This window comes from Polyodon spathula, chromosome 1 (genome assembly GCF_017654505.1).
Source record: "Polyodon spathula isolate WHYD16114869_AA chromosome 1, ASM1765450v1, whole genome shotgun sequence".
In the NCBI taxonomy this organism is placed as follows: domain Eukaryota; kingdom Metazoa; phylum Chordata; class Actinopteri; order Acipenseriformes; family Polyodontidae; genus Polyodon; species Polyodon spathula.
Genome location: NC_054534.1, coordinates 2,729,967 through 2,745,469, shown reverse-complemented (window position 1 = coordinate 2,745,469; position 15,503 = coordinate 2,729,967). Strand labels below are relative to the sequence as shown.

Genomic DNA, 15,503 nt, shown 5'->3' with positions numbered 1-15,503 from the left:
ATTGAGGAGCCTTTACAGCTTACCGTTTTAAACAATTTCCACTGTAAATCATAACTCATGTGCAAGAAATCCACAGTTCCCGTGCATAGAACATACATCACTTTTTTTCTATTTAATAACAGTTACAGATTACAATCTTGGTTTCTGTGATTTATAATACGTTAATATGTGTGGTGTAGGGTCTCTTAATATAATAGAGATCATTGAACAGCCAGGACCGCTCTGCTTCACATTGCCATCCTCACGTCCAAACTGCACGAGATCTCATATGCCCTACACACAGTGTATTCACTTACACACGTTAAAAGTGTTAAATATTCCAGGCAAATAAAGCTGAACATTTTGTTTTGTTTCGTACTTTTTTTTTTTTTTTTTTAAATAATGCATTTGTAATACCAATAATTAATAGAGGGTTACACGCAATACCAACACCAGAGCACTTCACCAGGGACCTTCACTGTCACTACCAGTGCTTTACTCTGTATTGAATGTGATATCACAATCAAGTTGGACAAAACTATCGGAATAAAACTTAGAGAAGTTTTAAAAAACAATTATAGTATAACCAGGGTTCCCTGTATGTCTGTAATTAAAAAAAATCATACTTTCAATACCAGAAAGTACCTTATCATTATGCAATTAAAAAAACAGACCACATTGCAGTAATAACTGTACATTGATGGGTTCCTGACTTTGCTTTGCTGCCCAGAAGAGTCAATAGCCACCAAGGTATGTTTGCAAGGGTCAAGCTTGGTCATACTAACCAAAAAACAGGAGTTAATTAAAGACTGGTGAAAATATAGCTTCTATTGCTTTTAACATACATGTACAGCCTTGTGAAAATGAATAGATTTTTTATCATTGAGCCTAAGATTAAAAATCAAGTAAAAAGTACTTTTGTTGTAGGTTTTAATTAAATTTTTAAAGTCGATAATTTTGTTAAAAATCTTTTTTCATTAACATTTTTTTTCAGTTTTACCCACTCAGCTCGACACTATGCATGCACCCCCCCCACTACCTAAATAATGTGCAACCCACTTCATTCAGTCACGTTTTCAGTGACTTCGTACAGTAGGTGGTGTGAATGGGGTACTGGAATACAGAACACTACCTTAGGTAACGCTGTCCGTTCATTTGGGTCTTTAACCTTGATCACCTCAATTTCTGTGGCCATAATTGCCGCTTGTATTTTGTTAATAAGCGTTTTATAATTAGTAATCAGTTAGTAATGTAATTGTTTTTTCGATCAGTTTAACTGAATCCCTTAATTGCTTATACAGAAATCTGGGAGATAACATACAGGACTGAACTGCAAGCGAGCAGGGTGTGTAATATGTGTCATGGATTTGTTAAGGCTCTGTTCATGACGACACATCAAGTCGGATATAAAGCACTGTGCAAAGCAAGGAGGTCCCTGTGTCCAGCAAGGCAAGCGGACAACACCAACACAGAATCATGTAACTGCAAACCCTTTAAATAATAACACGAACAAAACAGCCATCCGTTCCATTGTACAGATGGTATCAATTGGATGAACAAGTGAATGTGCTTCAGGGCTTTCCTTCAGTGAGCTGCTACCTGTTTCTGAAGGGTGCTGGAACCCAGGGCATTGGTGGTAAGTTGTCCAAAGGTGTGACCGTACTGGTATTTGTATCCTGCAGTGACGACAAGAACGGGGTTAGTGAGGAGACAGCTGCTCGCAGTGATGATAAGAACGGGGTTAGTGAGGAGACAGCTGCTCGCAGTGACGATAAGAACGGGGTTAGTGAGGAGACAGCTGCTCGCAGTGATGATAAGAACGGGGTTAGTGAGGAGACAGCTGCTCGCAGTGATAATAAGAACGGGGTTAGTGAGGAGACAGCTGCTCGTTGATAAGAACGGGGTTAGTGAGGAGACAGCTGCTCGCAGTGATGATAAGAACGGGGTTAGTGAGGAGACAGCTGCTCGCAGTGATGATAAGAACGGGGTTAGTGAGGAGACAGCTGCTCGCAGTGATGATAAGAACGGGGTTAGTGAGGAGACAGCTGCTCGCAGTGTTGATAAGAACGGGGTTAGTGAGGAGACAGCTGCTCGCAGTGTTGATAAGAACGGGGTTAGTGAGGAGACAGCTGCTCGCAGTGATGATAAGAACGGGGTTAGTGAGGAGACAGCTGCTCGCAGTGATGATAAGAACGGGGTTAGTGAGGAGACAGCTGCTCGCAGTGATGATAAGAACGGGGTTAGTGAGGAGACAGCTGCTCGCAGTGTTGATAAGAACGGGGTTAGTGAGGAGACAGCTGCTCGCAGTGATGATAAGAACGGGGTTAGTGAAGAGACAGCTGCTCTTGGTATCATCATGTAGGTGAACTTCCTACATTTTCAATATTGTATTGGTGAAGCTAAATCTGCTCAGATTTATAATCCCCCATTGAGGGTATCCAGTATTGTGGTGTCTTTATGGTGTTGGCCTGCTGGATGAAACCAGTGCCATCGTGGGTGTCTTCTTACCTGGTACGTGGCCGGTGTATTTGGGCAGGAGACCCAGATTGGAGGGGTAAATCTGTGAGATGTAGGGCAAACTGTGGTCTTCCCTTGGCCGCTGCTTAAATGTGATTGGTCCTAACTTGCTCTGGTTTAACTCATTGGTGAAGTGAACCAGGGCGCGGTTTGTGAGGATGGGATAGCCACTGCCGATGAGGAAGCGAGCCTTGGGGACATACCCTGTGAAACCTGCATGGACAAGGTAAGACTTAACACTTATTTAGAACGATTTCTGCAGCCCAGTGCACAACCTCTTGGGGCTGACATGGGGAAAACGAGAATGCCAAATGTTGTTAACTAGAGGAGGCCATTCAGCTTGCTAAGGGTCGTCCGGTTTGTACTTGATTCCTTCCAGGTACTGTATAAAAACTTCTGGGTCTTGCTGTAAATAAACGGTGCAAACCCTGGGATGACAAATCACTACAGAAACTGTCAACAATACCCCCATCCCCATCCCCATCTGTCTCACCTGAAATGAAGTATTTGTGGGGACTTTCATTCTCCATGAAGTACGGAGAGCCATGCGGGTGCCACTCACTGTTGAAGCGACAGGGGGCAGCCTCCTTCACAATTGGAGCCAGAGGGGTGCTGTAGTGGGGGAGCTGGGAGGAAAGACATGACTAAGTTAGCTATGCCCTGCTCCATTCTGCTGAGCTACAAGATTTTGTTTAAAAGTTTATTTTAAGAACAAGTGATACATGGCATGTTTAGAGACATAAATATTCTAAATATTTTTTCTGCTCCAAAATCACCTGCCAAAAAACACACTTCCATTTGTGTGCCTGTTGTAAAACAAGTAATCCCCCATCAAAATGCCAGAAAGATAAAACATATTTAACAGAGAATACTATTGTGAACAGAAGTTTGTTTGTTTGGAAATTGGAATAAGAAACGTTCTTAAAAAGAGCAAACCCAGTTTACTATCACTTTTTGAGATATTTATTTACTTTCCCATAAATTTGCTATATATATAAACCATTTTATACTTGGTGAGCCTTTGTCAGTTTTGTGTTTACACATTAAAAACCAGGGCAGAATTCTGGAAAAACAGTACATTTACAAATCCAGCTCGGATCACTGGATGCAGGGCTCTGGAATCGACAAGGCGACCTGGCCAGGGTACTACTGTTCTACTGCCTGTGTTCATGCTGGGTGTTAATCTCTGAGAAGGATTTACTTTGTGCTCCTGCTTTGTGCCCCTCTCAGCCTTCCTGGCCTGCAGGGTGTGGGGTGACACCACCTTGTCAGCTCTGCGCTGCCGCTCCCTCTCAAAGTCCGTCAGGGCGTCCCGGCACATTTCCGCGTATGTCTTGGAAAAGTAGTTCTGGCTTTTGGGAATGAACCCTATATAAAAATACAAGAGAATAAAACAAAGTATGTGGTGTTTTTTTTTTTTTTTTTTTTTTTTAATTAGAGTCAGTTGATAAGACACAAGCTGATGTAACCTAATGCATAAAACTCCATAAAAATGTCCTAACTGTAAATTAACCAGATTTGTGAATTATTGAATTGTGAAACACAAAAACAACCTTCCAAGACACTTGTCCCAACAAAGATAACTACTGTAGTTACCAGCTGGGACAGGATGGTCTAAACTAACCCCTAAATAGATGTCAAATCCCAGCTCAGCATAAACTTTAATATGATTACTTTTTTTTTATTATCAACATGCCTAACATTGCAGTTATCAAACACAGTGAAACCTTGAAATTACTGGCCATTCAAATGATGGGACACTTGTAGCTGCCTCTGTGTCATTTGCTCAGTTTCTAAAAGGAAGAGCACCTACAGTAGTTAGAGGTGAATGCAGTGAAAACACAGACCAGTGTATCCGGGTATCATCTTCTCCATCTCCGCCTGGCCCCCGTGACGGCGGCTCCTCCAGATCTCATTTTGAGGGGCTGTCTCCGGGTCAGTGGTTTGCACGCGGCTGGACTGCAGGATCAGCCTCTGCGAGCGGTTCACCTCGGGGCTGGTGAGAAGCCGGGCGGTCAGCTTGCCGTAGGTGTTCCCCACGGTGTACTTGATCTGGGGGCAGTACCCGCCATACCTGCCAGGACAACACACCACCATGCATCATGCTGTAACGAGGGAAACTACAATGGCTCGTTGAAGGGGGGGGTGGGAGGAGGGATGTTAGGTCACGAATATCTCAGGATATTGTCAAACCCTTATGTCAATATCATATGATAAATGGTCCCCCATCTCACATAATTTAGTATTTTGCGTTGGTTTAAAGTCTGCTTCTTTCTCTCTATCCTTATGCTGGATTGGTTGAGACATGGAGAGAGCATAGTATTAGTCAGTTCTGAGAGTTGGGCACAATGATTGGAATTTGCCATGTGTCTTGTAAACTCAGATGGATGCAAATAGCAGAGAATTCACTTTATTCAATTAGTTAGGGTCTGCCAGTTAAAATACAGAATTATTCTCATGCCACTTTACAAATGCCAAAAAACTCAAATACAGCATTGAAACTCTGTGCAGAAAATGTGATTCAAATTCCACAATCGAGTGGGGAACCCCGACAGTGACAGTGCCTTGTGCTCTGGAAGAACAGGGGCCACCTGTGGGAGAACGAGGTTGCACTTTGATATCAGTATGATATGAAAATCCTTGGCAGTCAACAGTTTTTGTCTAAACAAGTTTTTAGCTAAAAACTAAATGGATGCAGACAATGAAAACCTTAGAAGATTTTTTTGGTTTTTAACTCCTGTTATGTGGTACTGACTTGATGCTTTTACAAGTACCCTTTACTTCAAGATTGTACCTTAAAAAAAGTTAACAAACAAACAAAAACATGAATGGAAATAAAAGAATCCTATTGCATAGCAGTTGCATCCATTCCAGGTTTTAATATATTATTGGTAACAGTATATAGGCAACACACTCAATTATATCTGATTAAACTAATTGTAAAACTAGGAATGGATAAAACTCCTATGCAAAACAAATACAAAATAATAATAATTAAAGCAAATATAACCAGTCTGCACTAAAAGGCGTTATTTTCTTTGTTTTCTATCATGTTGCGCTACTAACAAGGACATTGTGTTCTATATAGAATGAAATAATGCATGCCCATGGCCATCACACGTACACTCACACAGGCAGAGCTGTCTGGGTTACTTGGTTGTCACGGGCAACGTCTAAACTAACGCCGAGTTGTCCTGGTAAGCGCTGTTACATGAGGTTCAGACAAACAAAGGCGCGTTAATTATGCATACAATCGACTGGCGTTTTAAAAGGACGGAACATCAATTCTAGCAACGAATAATAATAATAATAATAATAATAATAATAATAATAGCAGCAACAACAACAATGTGGACTACTTTAAAAGTTAATAAACTACCAGACTTTTATAGCTGGATTCAATTTTACATTTATGCTATCGTTTTTTTCTATATGTACGGTATACATAAAGGTGTATAATGCCGTTCCACTCAAACAATAAATAAATAAACAAATAAACATACATACTGCACTTACCCTGGAATGTAATGGGGATCTGGAGTCATTAACACTGTGCTAATTTTGGGAGGGAATTCGTTTTCCATCCTGACGCTGAAGTCTATTTATCTCAAATCATATAATTCTCAGTAGTTCACAACACCTGGGTTTCTGGTTCTCGCCGACTCCTCAAACCTCAGTGAACGCTGACGCCATTGACAGACAAATGTAACGCATATTCCTGAGTTGTGTGTTTGTAGATGGTTGCTACTTGTGACTCCCTGAAGCCAGGGAGAGGAGAGAGCGGTGGGAGTGGTCGAGTGTTTGAACTTGTGCTCCCGTTCACCACACAAGCCGCAATAAATAAATAATGTACACACAGTGGCCGACTGCTAAACGGGACAGTACTAGTGATGACGTAAAGTAAATTCATTCTGTTTCAAGTATTATGAGGGGTAGTAAAATACAACACTAACATACCTGTTGAATGCTACATTATTATTATTATTATTATTATTATTATTATTATTATTATTATTATTATTATATATGTGTTAAAACAATTTCTACAAAAATATAAATATATATGAATGTCAGTATTCCATAATGATCTGTTGGAATTGGCGATGTTATTCTAGAGCACCTGTATTATCAATATTAATCCATCGCATTCTACATATACGTCCATTCGCATCAGAAATACTTACTGCATGATTGATAGAAGAAGTTCTTTAGTTGGTAAAGCATAGACCTGCTCTACTTTTATCAAATTAACAGACATACTGTACCTATGAAAAAAATACAGGCGCCATTTAAAGACTGGAGTAAACGCTTTGAAAATATGACCCTTTAGATATTACTCACAGCTTTTAACTTCGGAGTCCTTCAAAGAAGGATTTCAGTCTGTATTTACAAATACAATTCACTTTGATATTCATAAAACTGTTCAACACAGGTTTTATTTTAACAGCAATCTATTAAAGTTTCATACCTATCAAACTTTATTTACAAAAAAAAAAAAAAAAAAAAAACATTTTTAAATATGGTAACTTAAGCTAGTGAAAGGGTCCTCTACCTCACACACTTACAATATGCTTCCTAAAACAACCCAAAGTTTGCATCTAAACAGGAGGGCTCATTACTGTAATGACTCCTCTCTTCATTTGATTGTTTTTGATGGCCTCCAGTCTCTGTGAGCAACTGTTGCTAAGGCCCTAGATTCACAGAACACACTTCAAGTGAAGCTGCTTCTGATTGCAGTGTTCAGAACACAATACTGCTACTGTATCACCTATAGAATTAAACACATAGCTGACACACATCTCAGAAACTGTGCGATTAAGTATGCACCTTCATATTTATTTTTCTTAGTTTTGTTTTTGTTTTACATATTCTTCTGCCTGGTTCTTATTTCAGTTGCTCAAGTACTGTTTTTTTGTTTTCAGTGTTGTGTTCAGTTGCTTTCACTGCAGTTCAGGAGCTGCTTCAGCTCTTGCTGTTGCCTTGGATACATGTAACATAGATTAGAGCAGCCAAAGCGTCTTTCGTGAAGTAAGAGCCATCTCAGGACACAGACACCTTTCGTGAAGTTTTACTGGCAATACACCGGAGATCACTTAATGGTGCTGGCACTCACTAATATAGAGAAACTGATCAGAGATCACTTAATGGTGCTGGCACTCACTAATATAAAGACACTGATCAGACAACACTTAATGGTGCTGGCGTTCACTAATATAGAGACACTGATCAGAGATCACTTAATGGTGCTGGCGTTCACTAATATAAAGACACTGATCAGAGATCACTTAGTGGTGCTGGTGTTCACTAATATAGAGACACTGATCAGAGATAATTTAATGGTGCTGGTGTTCACTAATATAAAGACACTGACCAGAGATCATTTAATGGTGCTGGTGTTCACTAATATATTTAAGACACTGATCAGAGATCATTTAATGGTGCTGGTGTTCACTAATATAGAGACACTGATCAGAGATCATTTAATGGTGCTGGTGTTCACTAATATAAAGACACTGATCAGAGATCATTTAATGGTGCTGGTGTTCACTAATATAAAGACACTGATCAGAGATCATTTAATGGTGCTGGTGTTCACTAATATAGAGACACTGATCAGAGATCATTTAATTGTGCTGCTGTTCACTAATATAGAGACACTGATCAGAGATCATTTAATGGTGCTGGTGTTCACTAATATAGAGACACTGATCAGAGATCACTTAATTGTGCTGCTGTTCACTAATATAGAGACACTGATCAGAGATCATTTAATGGTGCTGGTGTTCACTAATATAGAGACACTGATCAGAGATCATTTAATGGTGCTGGTGTTCACTAATATAAAGACACTGATCAGAGATCACTTAATGGTGCTGGTGTTCACTAATATAGAGACACTGATCAGAGATCATTTAATGGTGCTGGTGTTCACTAATATAAAGACACTGATCAGAGATCATTTAATGGTGCTGGTGTTCACTAATATAGAGACACTGATCAGAGATCACTTAATTGTGCTGCTGTTCACTAATATAGAGACACTGATCAGAGATCATTTAATGGTGCTGGTGTTCACTAATATAAAGACACTGATCAGAGATCATTTAATGGTGCTGGTGTTCACTAATATAAAGACACTGATCAGAGATCATTTAATGGTGCTGGTGTTCACTAATATAAAGACACTGATCAGAGATCATTTAATGGTGCTGGTGTTCACTAATATAAAGACACTGATCAGAGATCATTTAATGGTGCTGGTGTTCACTAATATAAAGACACTGATCAGAGATCATTTAATGGTGCTGGTGTTCACTAATATAGAGACACTGATCAGAGATCATTTAATGGTGCTGGTGTTCACTAATATAAAGACACTGATCAGAGATCATTTAATGGTGCTGGTGTTCACTAATATAAAGACACTGATCAGAGATCATTTAATGGTGCTGGTGTTCACTAATATAAAGACACTGATCAGAGATCATTTAATGGTGCTGGTGTTCACTAATATAAAGACACTGATCAGAGATCATTTAATGGTGCTGGTGTTCACTAATATAAAGACACTGATCAGAGATCATTTAATGGTGCTGGTGTTCACTAATATAAAGACACTGATCAGAGATCACTTAATGGTGCTGGTGTTCACTAATATAGAGACACTGATCAGAGATCATTTAATGGTGCTGGTGTTCACTAATATAAAGACACTGATCAGAGATCACTTAATGGTGCTGGTGTTCACTAATATAGAGACACTGATCAGAGATCACTTAATGGTGCTGGTGTTCACTAATATAAAGACACTGATCAGAGATAATTTAATGGTGCTGGTGTTCACTAATATAGAGACACTGATCAGAGATCATTTAATGGTGCTGGTGTTCACTAATATAGAGACACTGATCAGAGATCACTTAATTGTGCTGCTGTTCACTAATATAGAGACACTGATCAGAGATCATTTAATGGTGCTGGTGTTCACTAATATAAAGACACTGATCAGAGATCACTTAATTGTGCTGGTGTTCACTAATATAGAGACACTGATCAGAGATCATTTAATTGTGCTGGTGTTCACTAATATAAAGACACTGATCAGAGATCATTTAATGGTGCTGGTGTTCACTAATATAAAGACACTGATCAGAGATCACTTAATGGTGCTGGTGTTCACTAATATAAAGACACTGATCAGAGATCATTTAATGGTGCTGGTGTTCACTAATATAAAGACACTGATCAGAGATCACTTAATGGTGCTGGTGTTCACTAATATAGAGACACTGATCAGAGATCATTTAATGGTGCTGGTGTTCACTAATATAAAGACACTGATCAGAGATCATTTAATGGTGCTGGTGTTCACTAATATAGAGACACTGATCAGAGATCATTTAATGGTGCTGGTGTTCACTAATATAAAGACACTGATCAGAGATCATTTAATGGTGCTGGTGTTCACTAATATAAAGACACTGATCAGAGATCACTTAATGGTGCTGGTGTTCACTAATATAAAGACACTGATCAGAGATCATTTAATGGTGCTGGTGTTCACTAATATAGAGACACTGATCAGAGATCACTTAATGGTGCTGGTGTTCACTAATATAAAGACACTGATCAGAGATCACTTAATGGTGCTGGTGTTCACTAATATAAAGACACTGATCAGAGATCACTTAATGGTGCTGGTGTTCACTAATATAAAGACACTGATCAGAGATCATTTAATGGTGCTGGTGTTCACTAATATAAAGACACTGATCAGAGATCATTTAATGGTGCTGGTGTTCACTAATATAAAGACACTGATCAGAGATCATTTAATGGTGCTGGTGTTCACTAATATAAAGACACTGATCAGAGATCATTTAATGGTGCTGGTGTTCACTAATATAAAGACACTGATCAGAGATCATTTAATGGTGCTGGTGTTCACTAATATAAAGACACTGATCAGAGATCATTTAATGGTGCTGGTGTTCACTAATATAAAGACACTGATCAGAGATCATTTAATGGTGCTGGTGTTCACTAATATAAAGACACTGATCAGAGATCATTTAATGGTGCTGGTGTTCACTAATATAAAGACACTGATCAGAGATCATTTAATGGTGCTGGTGTTCACTAATATAAAGACACTGATCAGAGATCATTTAATGGTGCTGGTGTTCACTAATATAAAGACACTGATCAGAGATCACTTAATGGTGCTGGTGTTCACTAATATAAAGACACTGATCAGAGATCATTTAATGGTGCTGGTGTTCACTAATATAAAGACACTGATCAGAGATCATTTAATGGTGCTGGTGTTCACTAATATAAAGACACTGATCAGAGATCACTTAATGGTGCTGGTGTTCACTAATATACACTGATAAAGACACTGATCAGAGATCATTTAATGGTGCTGGTGTTCACTAATATAAAGACACTGATCAGAGATCATTTAATGGTGCTGGTGTTCACTAATATAAAGACACTGATCAGAGATCATTTAATGGTGCTGGTGTTCACTAATATAAAGACACTGATCAGAGATCATTTAATGGTGCTGGTGTTCACTAATATAAAGACACTGATCAGAGATCATTTAATGGTGCTGGTGTTCACTAATATAAAGACACTGATCAGAGATCATTTAATGGTGCTGGTGTTCACTAATATAAAGACACTGATCAGAGATCACTTAATGGTGCTGGTGTTCACTAATATAAAGACACTGATCAGAGATCATTTAATGGTGCTGGTGTTCACTAATATAAAGACACTGATCAGAGATCATTTAATGGTGCTGGTGTTCACTAATATAAAGACACTGATCAGAGATCATTTAATGGTGCTGGTGTTCACTAATATAAAGACACTGATCAGAGATCATTTAATGGTGCTGGTGTTCACTAATATAAAGACACTGATCAGAGATCATTTAATGGTGCTGGTGTTCACTAATATAAAGACACTCAGAGATCATTTAATGGTGCTGGTGTTCACTAATATAAAGACACTGATCAGAGATCATTTAATGGTGCTGGTGTTCACTAATATAAAGACACTGATCAGAGATCATTTAATGGTGCTGGTGTTCACTAATATAAAGACACTGATCAGAGATCATTTAATGGTGCTGGTGTTCACTAATATAAAGACACTGATCAGAGATCATTTAATGGTGCTGGTGTTCACTAATATAAAGACACTGATCAGAGATCACTTAATGGTGCTGGTGTTCACTAATATAAAGACACTGATCAGAGATCATTTAATGGTGCTGGTGTTCACTAATATAAAGACACTGATCAGAGATCATTTAATGGTGCTGGTGTTCACTAATATAAAGACACTGATCAGAGATCATTTAATGGTGCTGGTGTTCACTAATATAAAGACACTGATCAGAGATCATTTAATGGTGCTGGTGTTCACTAATATAAAGACACTGATCAGAGATCATTTAATGGTGCTGGTGTTCACTAATATAAAGACACTGATCAGAGATCATTTAATGGTGCTGGTGTTCACTAATATAAAGACACTGATCAGAGATCATTTAATGGTGCTGGTGTTCACTAATATAAAGACACTGATCAGAGATCATTTAATGGTGCTGGTGTTCACTAATATAAAGACACTGATCAGAGATCATTTAATGGTGCTGGTGTTCACTAATATAAAGACACTGATCAGAGATCATTTAATGGTGCTGGTGTTCACTAATATAAAGACACTGATCAGAGATCATTTAATGGTGCTGGTGTTCACTAATATAAAGACACTTATCAGAGATCATTTAATGGTGCTGGTGTTCACTAATATAAAGACACTGATCAGAGATCATTTAATGGTGCTGGTGTTCACTAATATAAAGACACTGATCAGAGATCATTTAATGGTGCTGGTGTTCACTAATATAAAGACACTGATCAGAGATCATTTAATGGTGCTGGTGTTCACTAATATAAAGACACTGATCAGAGATCATTTAATGGTGCTGGTGTTCACTAATATAAAGACACTGTTCAGAGATCATTTAATGGTGCTGGTGTTCACTAATATAAAGACACTGATCAGAGATCATTTAATGGTGCTGGTGTTCACTAATATAGAGACACTGATCTAGCCTGCATTACATATGTTTAAATGGCAACCAAAGTTCAGGAACAGCTCTGAATGCAGGTGAAATCAACTTTAACACAGACATATCAAAAATAAAAAAAACACACAATATTTGGTTAATTGCAATAAGAACCAGTAAGAAAGATTGCATACATAGCTGTTTACTATGTATTTTCCCGATTAGTAATTGCATCTCAGTAACAGTTGATCTGTTGTCTCACAGAGGCTGCATTGAAAGCATGAGTACTGTTTGAAAGCCTAGACTGTCATCTGCTAAGCCCAGTTTGATAGTTGGGTGTATGGAATACCTCTTTTGTTCTACTTGGTATTTCTTAACTGATGTGTTTCCCACTATGGGCAGAGTGTTGCAGGGGGACAGGTTGAATGGTTACACTCTGGTTAGGCAAGGATTGTGAGAGCTCTATTGAGAGAAGTGCTTTAACTGGAAGAGAGAAGTGATGTGAATCGAAACTGCAAGAAGAATACATTCGTTAAGATAACCCTGATATTTCACACCCATACCTAGTTGCTTTTTAAGTCTCTTGTTGTATAAAAAATCTCATAAAACTAAAACTAATGGAGAACACCCAGCATGCCCTTGGAATAAGCCGGCCTACATGTTAATCTGACAGTTTGACAGAGACAGCAGCAGTCCAGCCCCAGATTAACGTTAATTGTGGTCTGTGAAACCAGCCTGAAGTGTATATTTTCTATTGGGGTGTACAGTTGTACAGACTCTGTCAGTCTGAGAAAACAAAAGTACCAGTAGGTAGGTAGGGGGCATCTTTTAATAGCCTTCATTGTTGGAGATTCACACTATGCCTGCATTTTGATCCCCTCAGACAGTCCCTGTAATGTTTTTATTTTCTGAATCGTTGGTTTGGCAGATGATCAGTGAAGAGCCAGAAGAATAGTAATTAAATACTCATTAATTCACAGTGACTCACAACTGGCTCTAATGATGGCAATATTTCACTTCGGCTCCAGCTTTCGTAGACAAGTGTGTTGCTTTGAGGTAACCCAGGTTCTCAGGGTTGTGTCTAAATATTAAAAGCAAAATGACATCCTTTTAAGATATTGTATCCCTCCTCCCCCCTCTGCTACACACACACACAAACACTCATACGAACACGCAGACGCACGCACAGACAGACAGGCGCACGCGCACACACGCACATACACACATCCAATGCTGCCTTTTGTTGAAGGCAGGGGGTTGAGGTCTGGAATGCAACATTCAAGTCCACTCCACATACGAGCAGCTGAATTGAGATCTGGGGATTGTGCAGACCATGGAATATGACTGAGTCAGAGACACCAGCATGGTGGAAGGTTGCTTTATACTTCATAATGTTTGGAGCAGTGTTAATATCATTTATATAAAAGAAAAGTGGAAAGTGAGGGTGGATTGTTCTTCATTCATTTTTTTTATTTGATAAATTCTTTATCTTTTGAAGACTGCATGAATTTTGAGGTTTAATGCAGTGCCCCTGCTTGTGGCTAAAATTCCTTTCCATTCCATTCCAGACCTTTCTCCTGTCAGACCCGTGCAGACCCTGTTCCTCCCACGTCTTTACCTGTTTGATTGAACCCAGATGTTCAATTAGTATTGATGTTCCTGCTTGCAACAAGGTGCAGTATAGGAATGGACTGAAAGAGCCACACGTGATAACAGTTCTCCACAGGAAAAATAGATCATAGTGTAATAAAGCACAGTGAAGCATATTAGAAAACACGTTAAAGCATGGCATAACCATGGAAACACAGCACATTCACTGTGGTGAGCTTTTATAAGGGAAGTTCTACTGGTTTAATGTACCTTCAACACTGAAACCCCTTCTATTCCATGACCGTTCTCCAGGTGGCGCTGTTTGCCTGAGAATCCATGCCTTCTTACAAATCAAACAGCATGCAGTCTCTTAGTGAGCTTCGGGGAAAACCACATTGTTGACAAATCTAATCACCAAGCAGTTACTCAGAGCTGTCAGATCTGAAATTGAAATATTTTTTATAACCATCTGAGAGGGAGCACAGATGAGCTGCATTCAGGGCCGGCACTTTGCTAAACGGTTTTAAAAAATTGTATTAAGATTTATTTAAAATCTCTAAGAGAGTGAAGTTGGGTGGGACAAATGCATATATTATCTTCCATTTCATTGTCTAATTTCATCTGTGCATTTTTACATTTTCTGTTTGACTCATATGCTTGAATATAGATAAAGTACTTGCAAAGCAAGTCACATTATATATATATATATATACAGTGCCTATAGAAAGTCTACACTCTCTTGAACTTTTTTTCACATTTTGCTGTGTCAGTGCCTAAATATTTAATGCATTTAAATGAAGATTTTTTTTTCACTTATCTACACACCATACTCCACAATGTTAAGGGGAAAAACTTTTTTATTGAGGAAAACATTGTATATTAAAAATACTAAACTAAAGATCACAATTGGATAAGTCTCCTCCCCCCTGAGTTAATACTTGGTGGAGCACCTTTGGCAGCAATTACAGCTGTGAGTCTGTTGGGATAGGTCTCTACCAACTTTGCACACCTTGATTTGCCAATATTTAACCATTTTTCTTTACAAAACTGTTCAAGCTCTGTCAAATTCCTTGGGGAGCGTTGATGATCTTCAAGTCATGCCACAAATTTTCGATTGAATTTAGGTCGGGGCTCTGACTGGGCCACTCAAGGACATTTACCTTTTTGTTCCTTAGCCACTCCAGTGTAGCTTTGGCTGTGTGCTTTGGGTCATTGTCATGCTGAAAGGTGAACTTCTGTCCCAATTTCAGCTTTCATGCAGAAGGCAGCAGGTTTTCCTCAAGGACTTCTCTGTACTTTGCTCCATTCATTTTTCCTTCTATCCTGA

The 15,503-nt window shown here is 38.8% G+C and overlaps 1 protein-coding gene across 1 annotated transcript; it reads right to left on the bottom strand.

Moving 5' to 3' along the window:
* Positions 1–86: 86 nt before the first annotated feature.
* fam166b (family with sequence similarity 166 member B) lies at positions 87–6,282 on the bottom strand. Its single transcript, XM_041243938.1, has 6 exons — positions 6,013–6,282; positions 4,344–4,570; positions 3,698–3,864; positions 2,990–3,122; positions 2,488–2,709; positions 87–1,655 (listed from the first exon to the last, which is right to left on the bottom strand). Exons 1-6 carry the CDS (start codon positions 6,078–6,080, stop codon positions 1,564–1,566), a joined length of 909 nt encoding a protein of 302 aa, XP_041099872.1. The 5' UTR covers positions 6,081–6,282; the 3' UTR covers positions 87–1,563.
* Positions 6,283–15,503: the final 9,221 nt, after the last annotated feature.

Coding starts and splice junctions, on each gene's coding strand:
- fam166b (XM_041243938.1), bottom strand. CDS start 6,080: ATGGAAAACGAATTCCCTCCCAAAATTAGCACAGTGTTAATGACTCCA. Junction 2,710..2,989: donor CCACAAATACTTCATTTCAG/GTGAGACAGATG, acceptor TTGTCCATGCAG/GTTTCACAGGGTATGTCCCC. Junction 1,656..2,487: donor ATACACCGGCCACGTACCAG/GTAAGAAGACAC, acceptor TCGTCACTGCAG/GATACAAATACCAGTACGGT.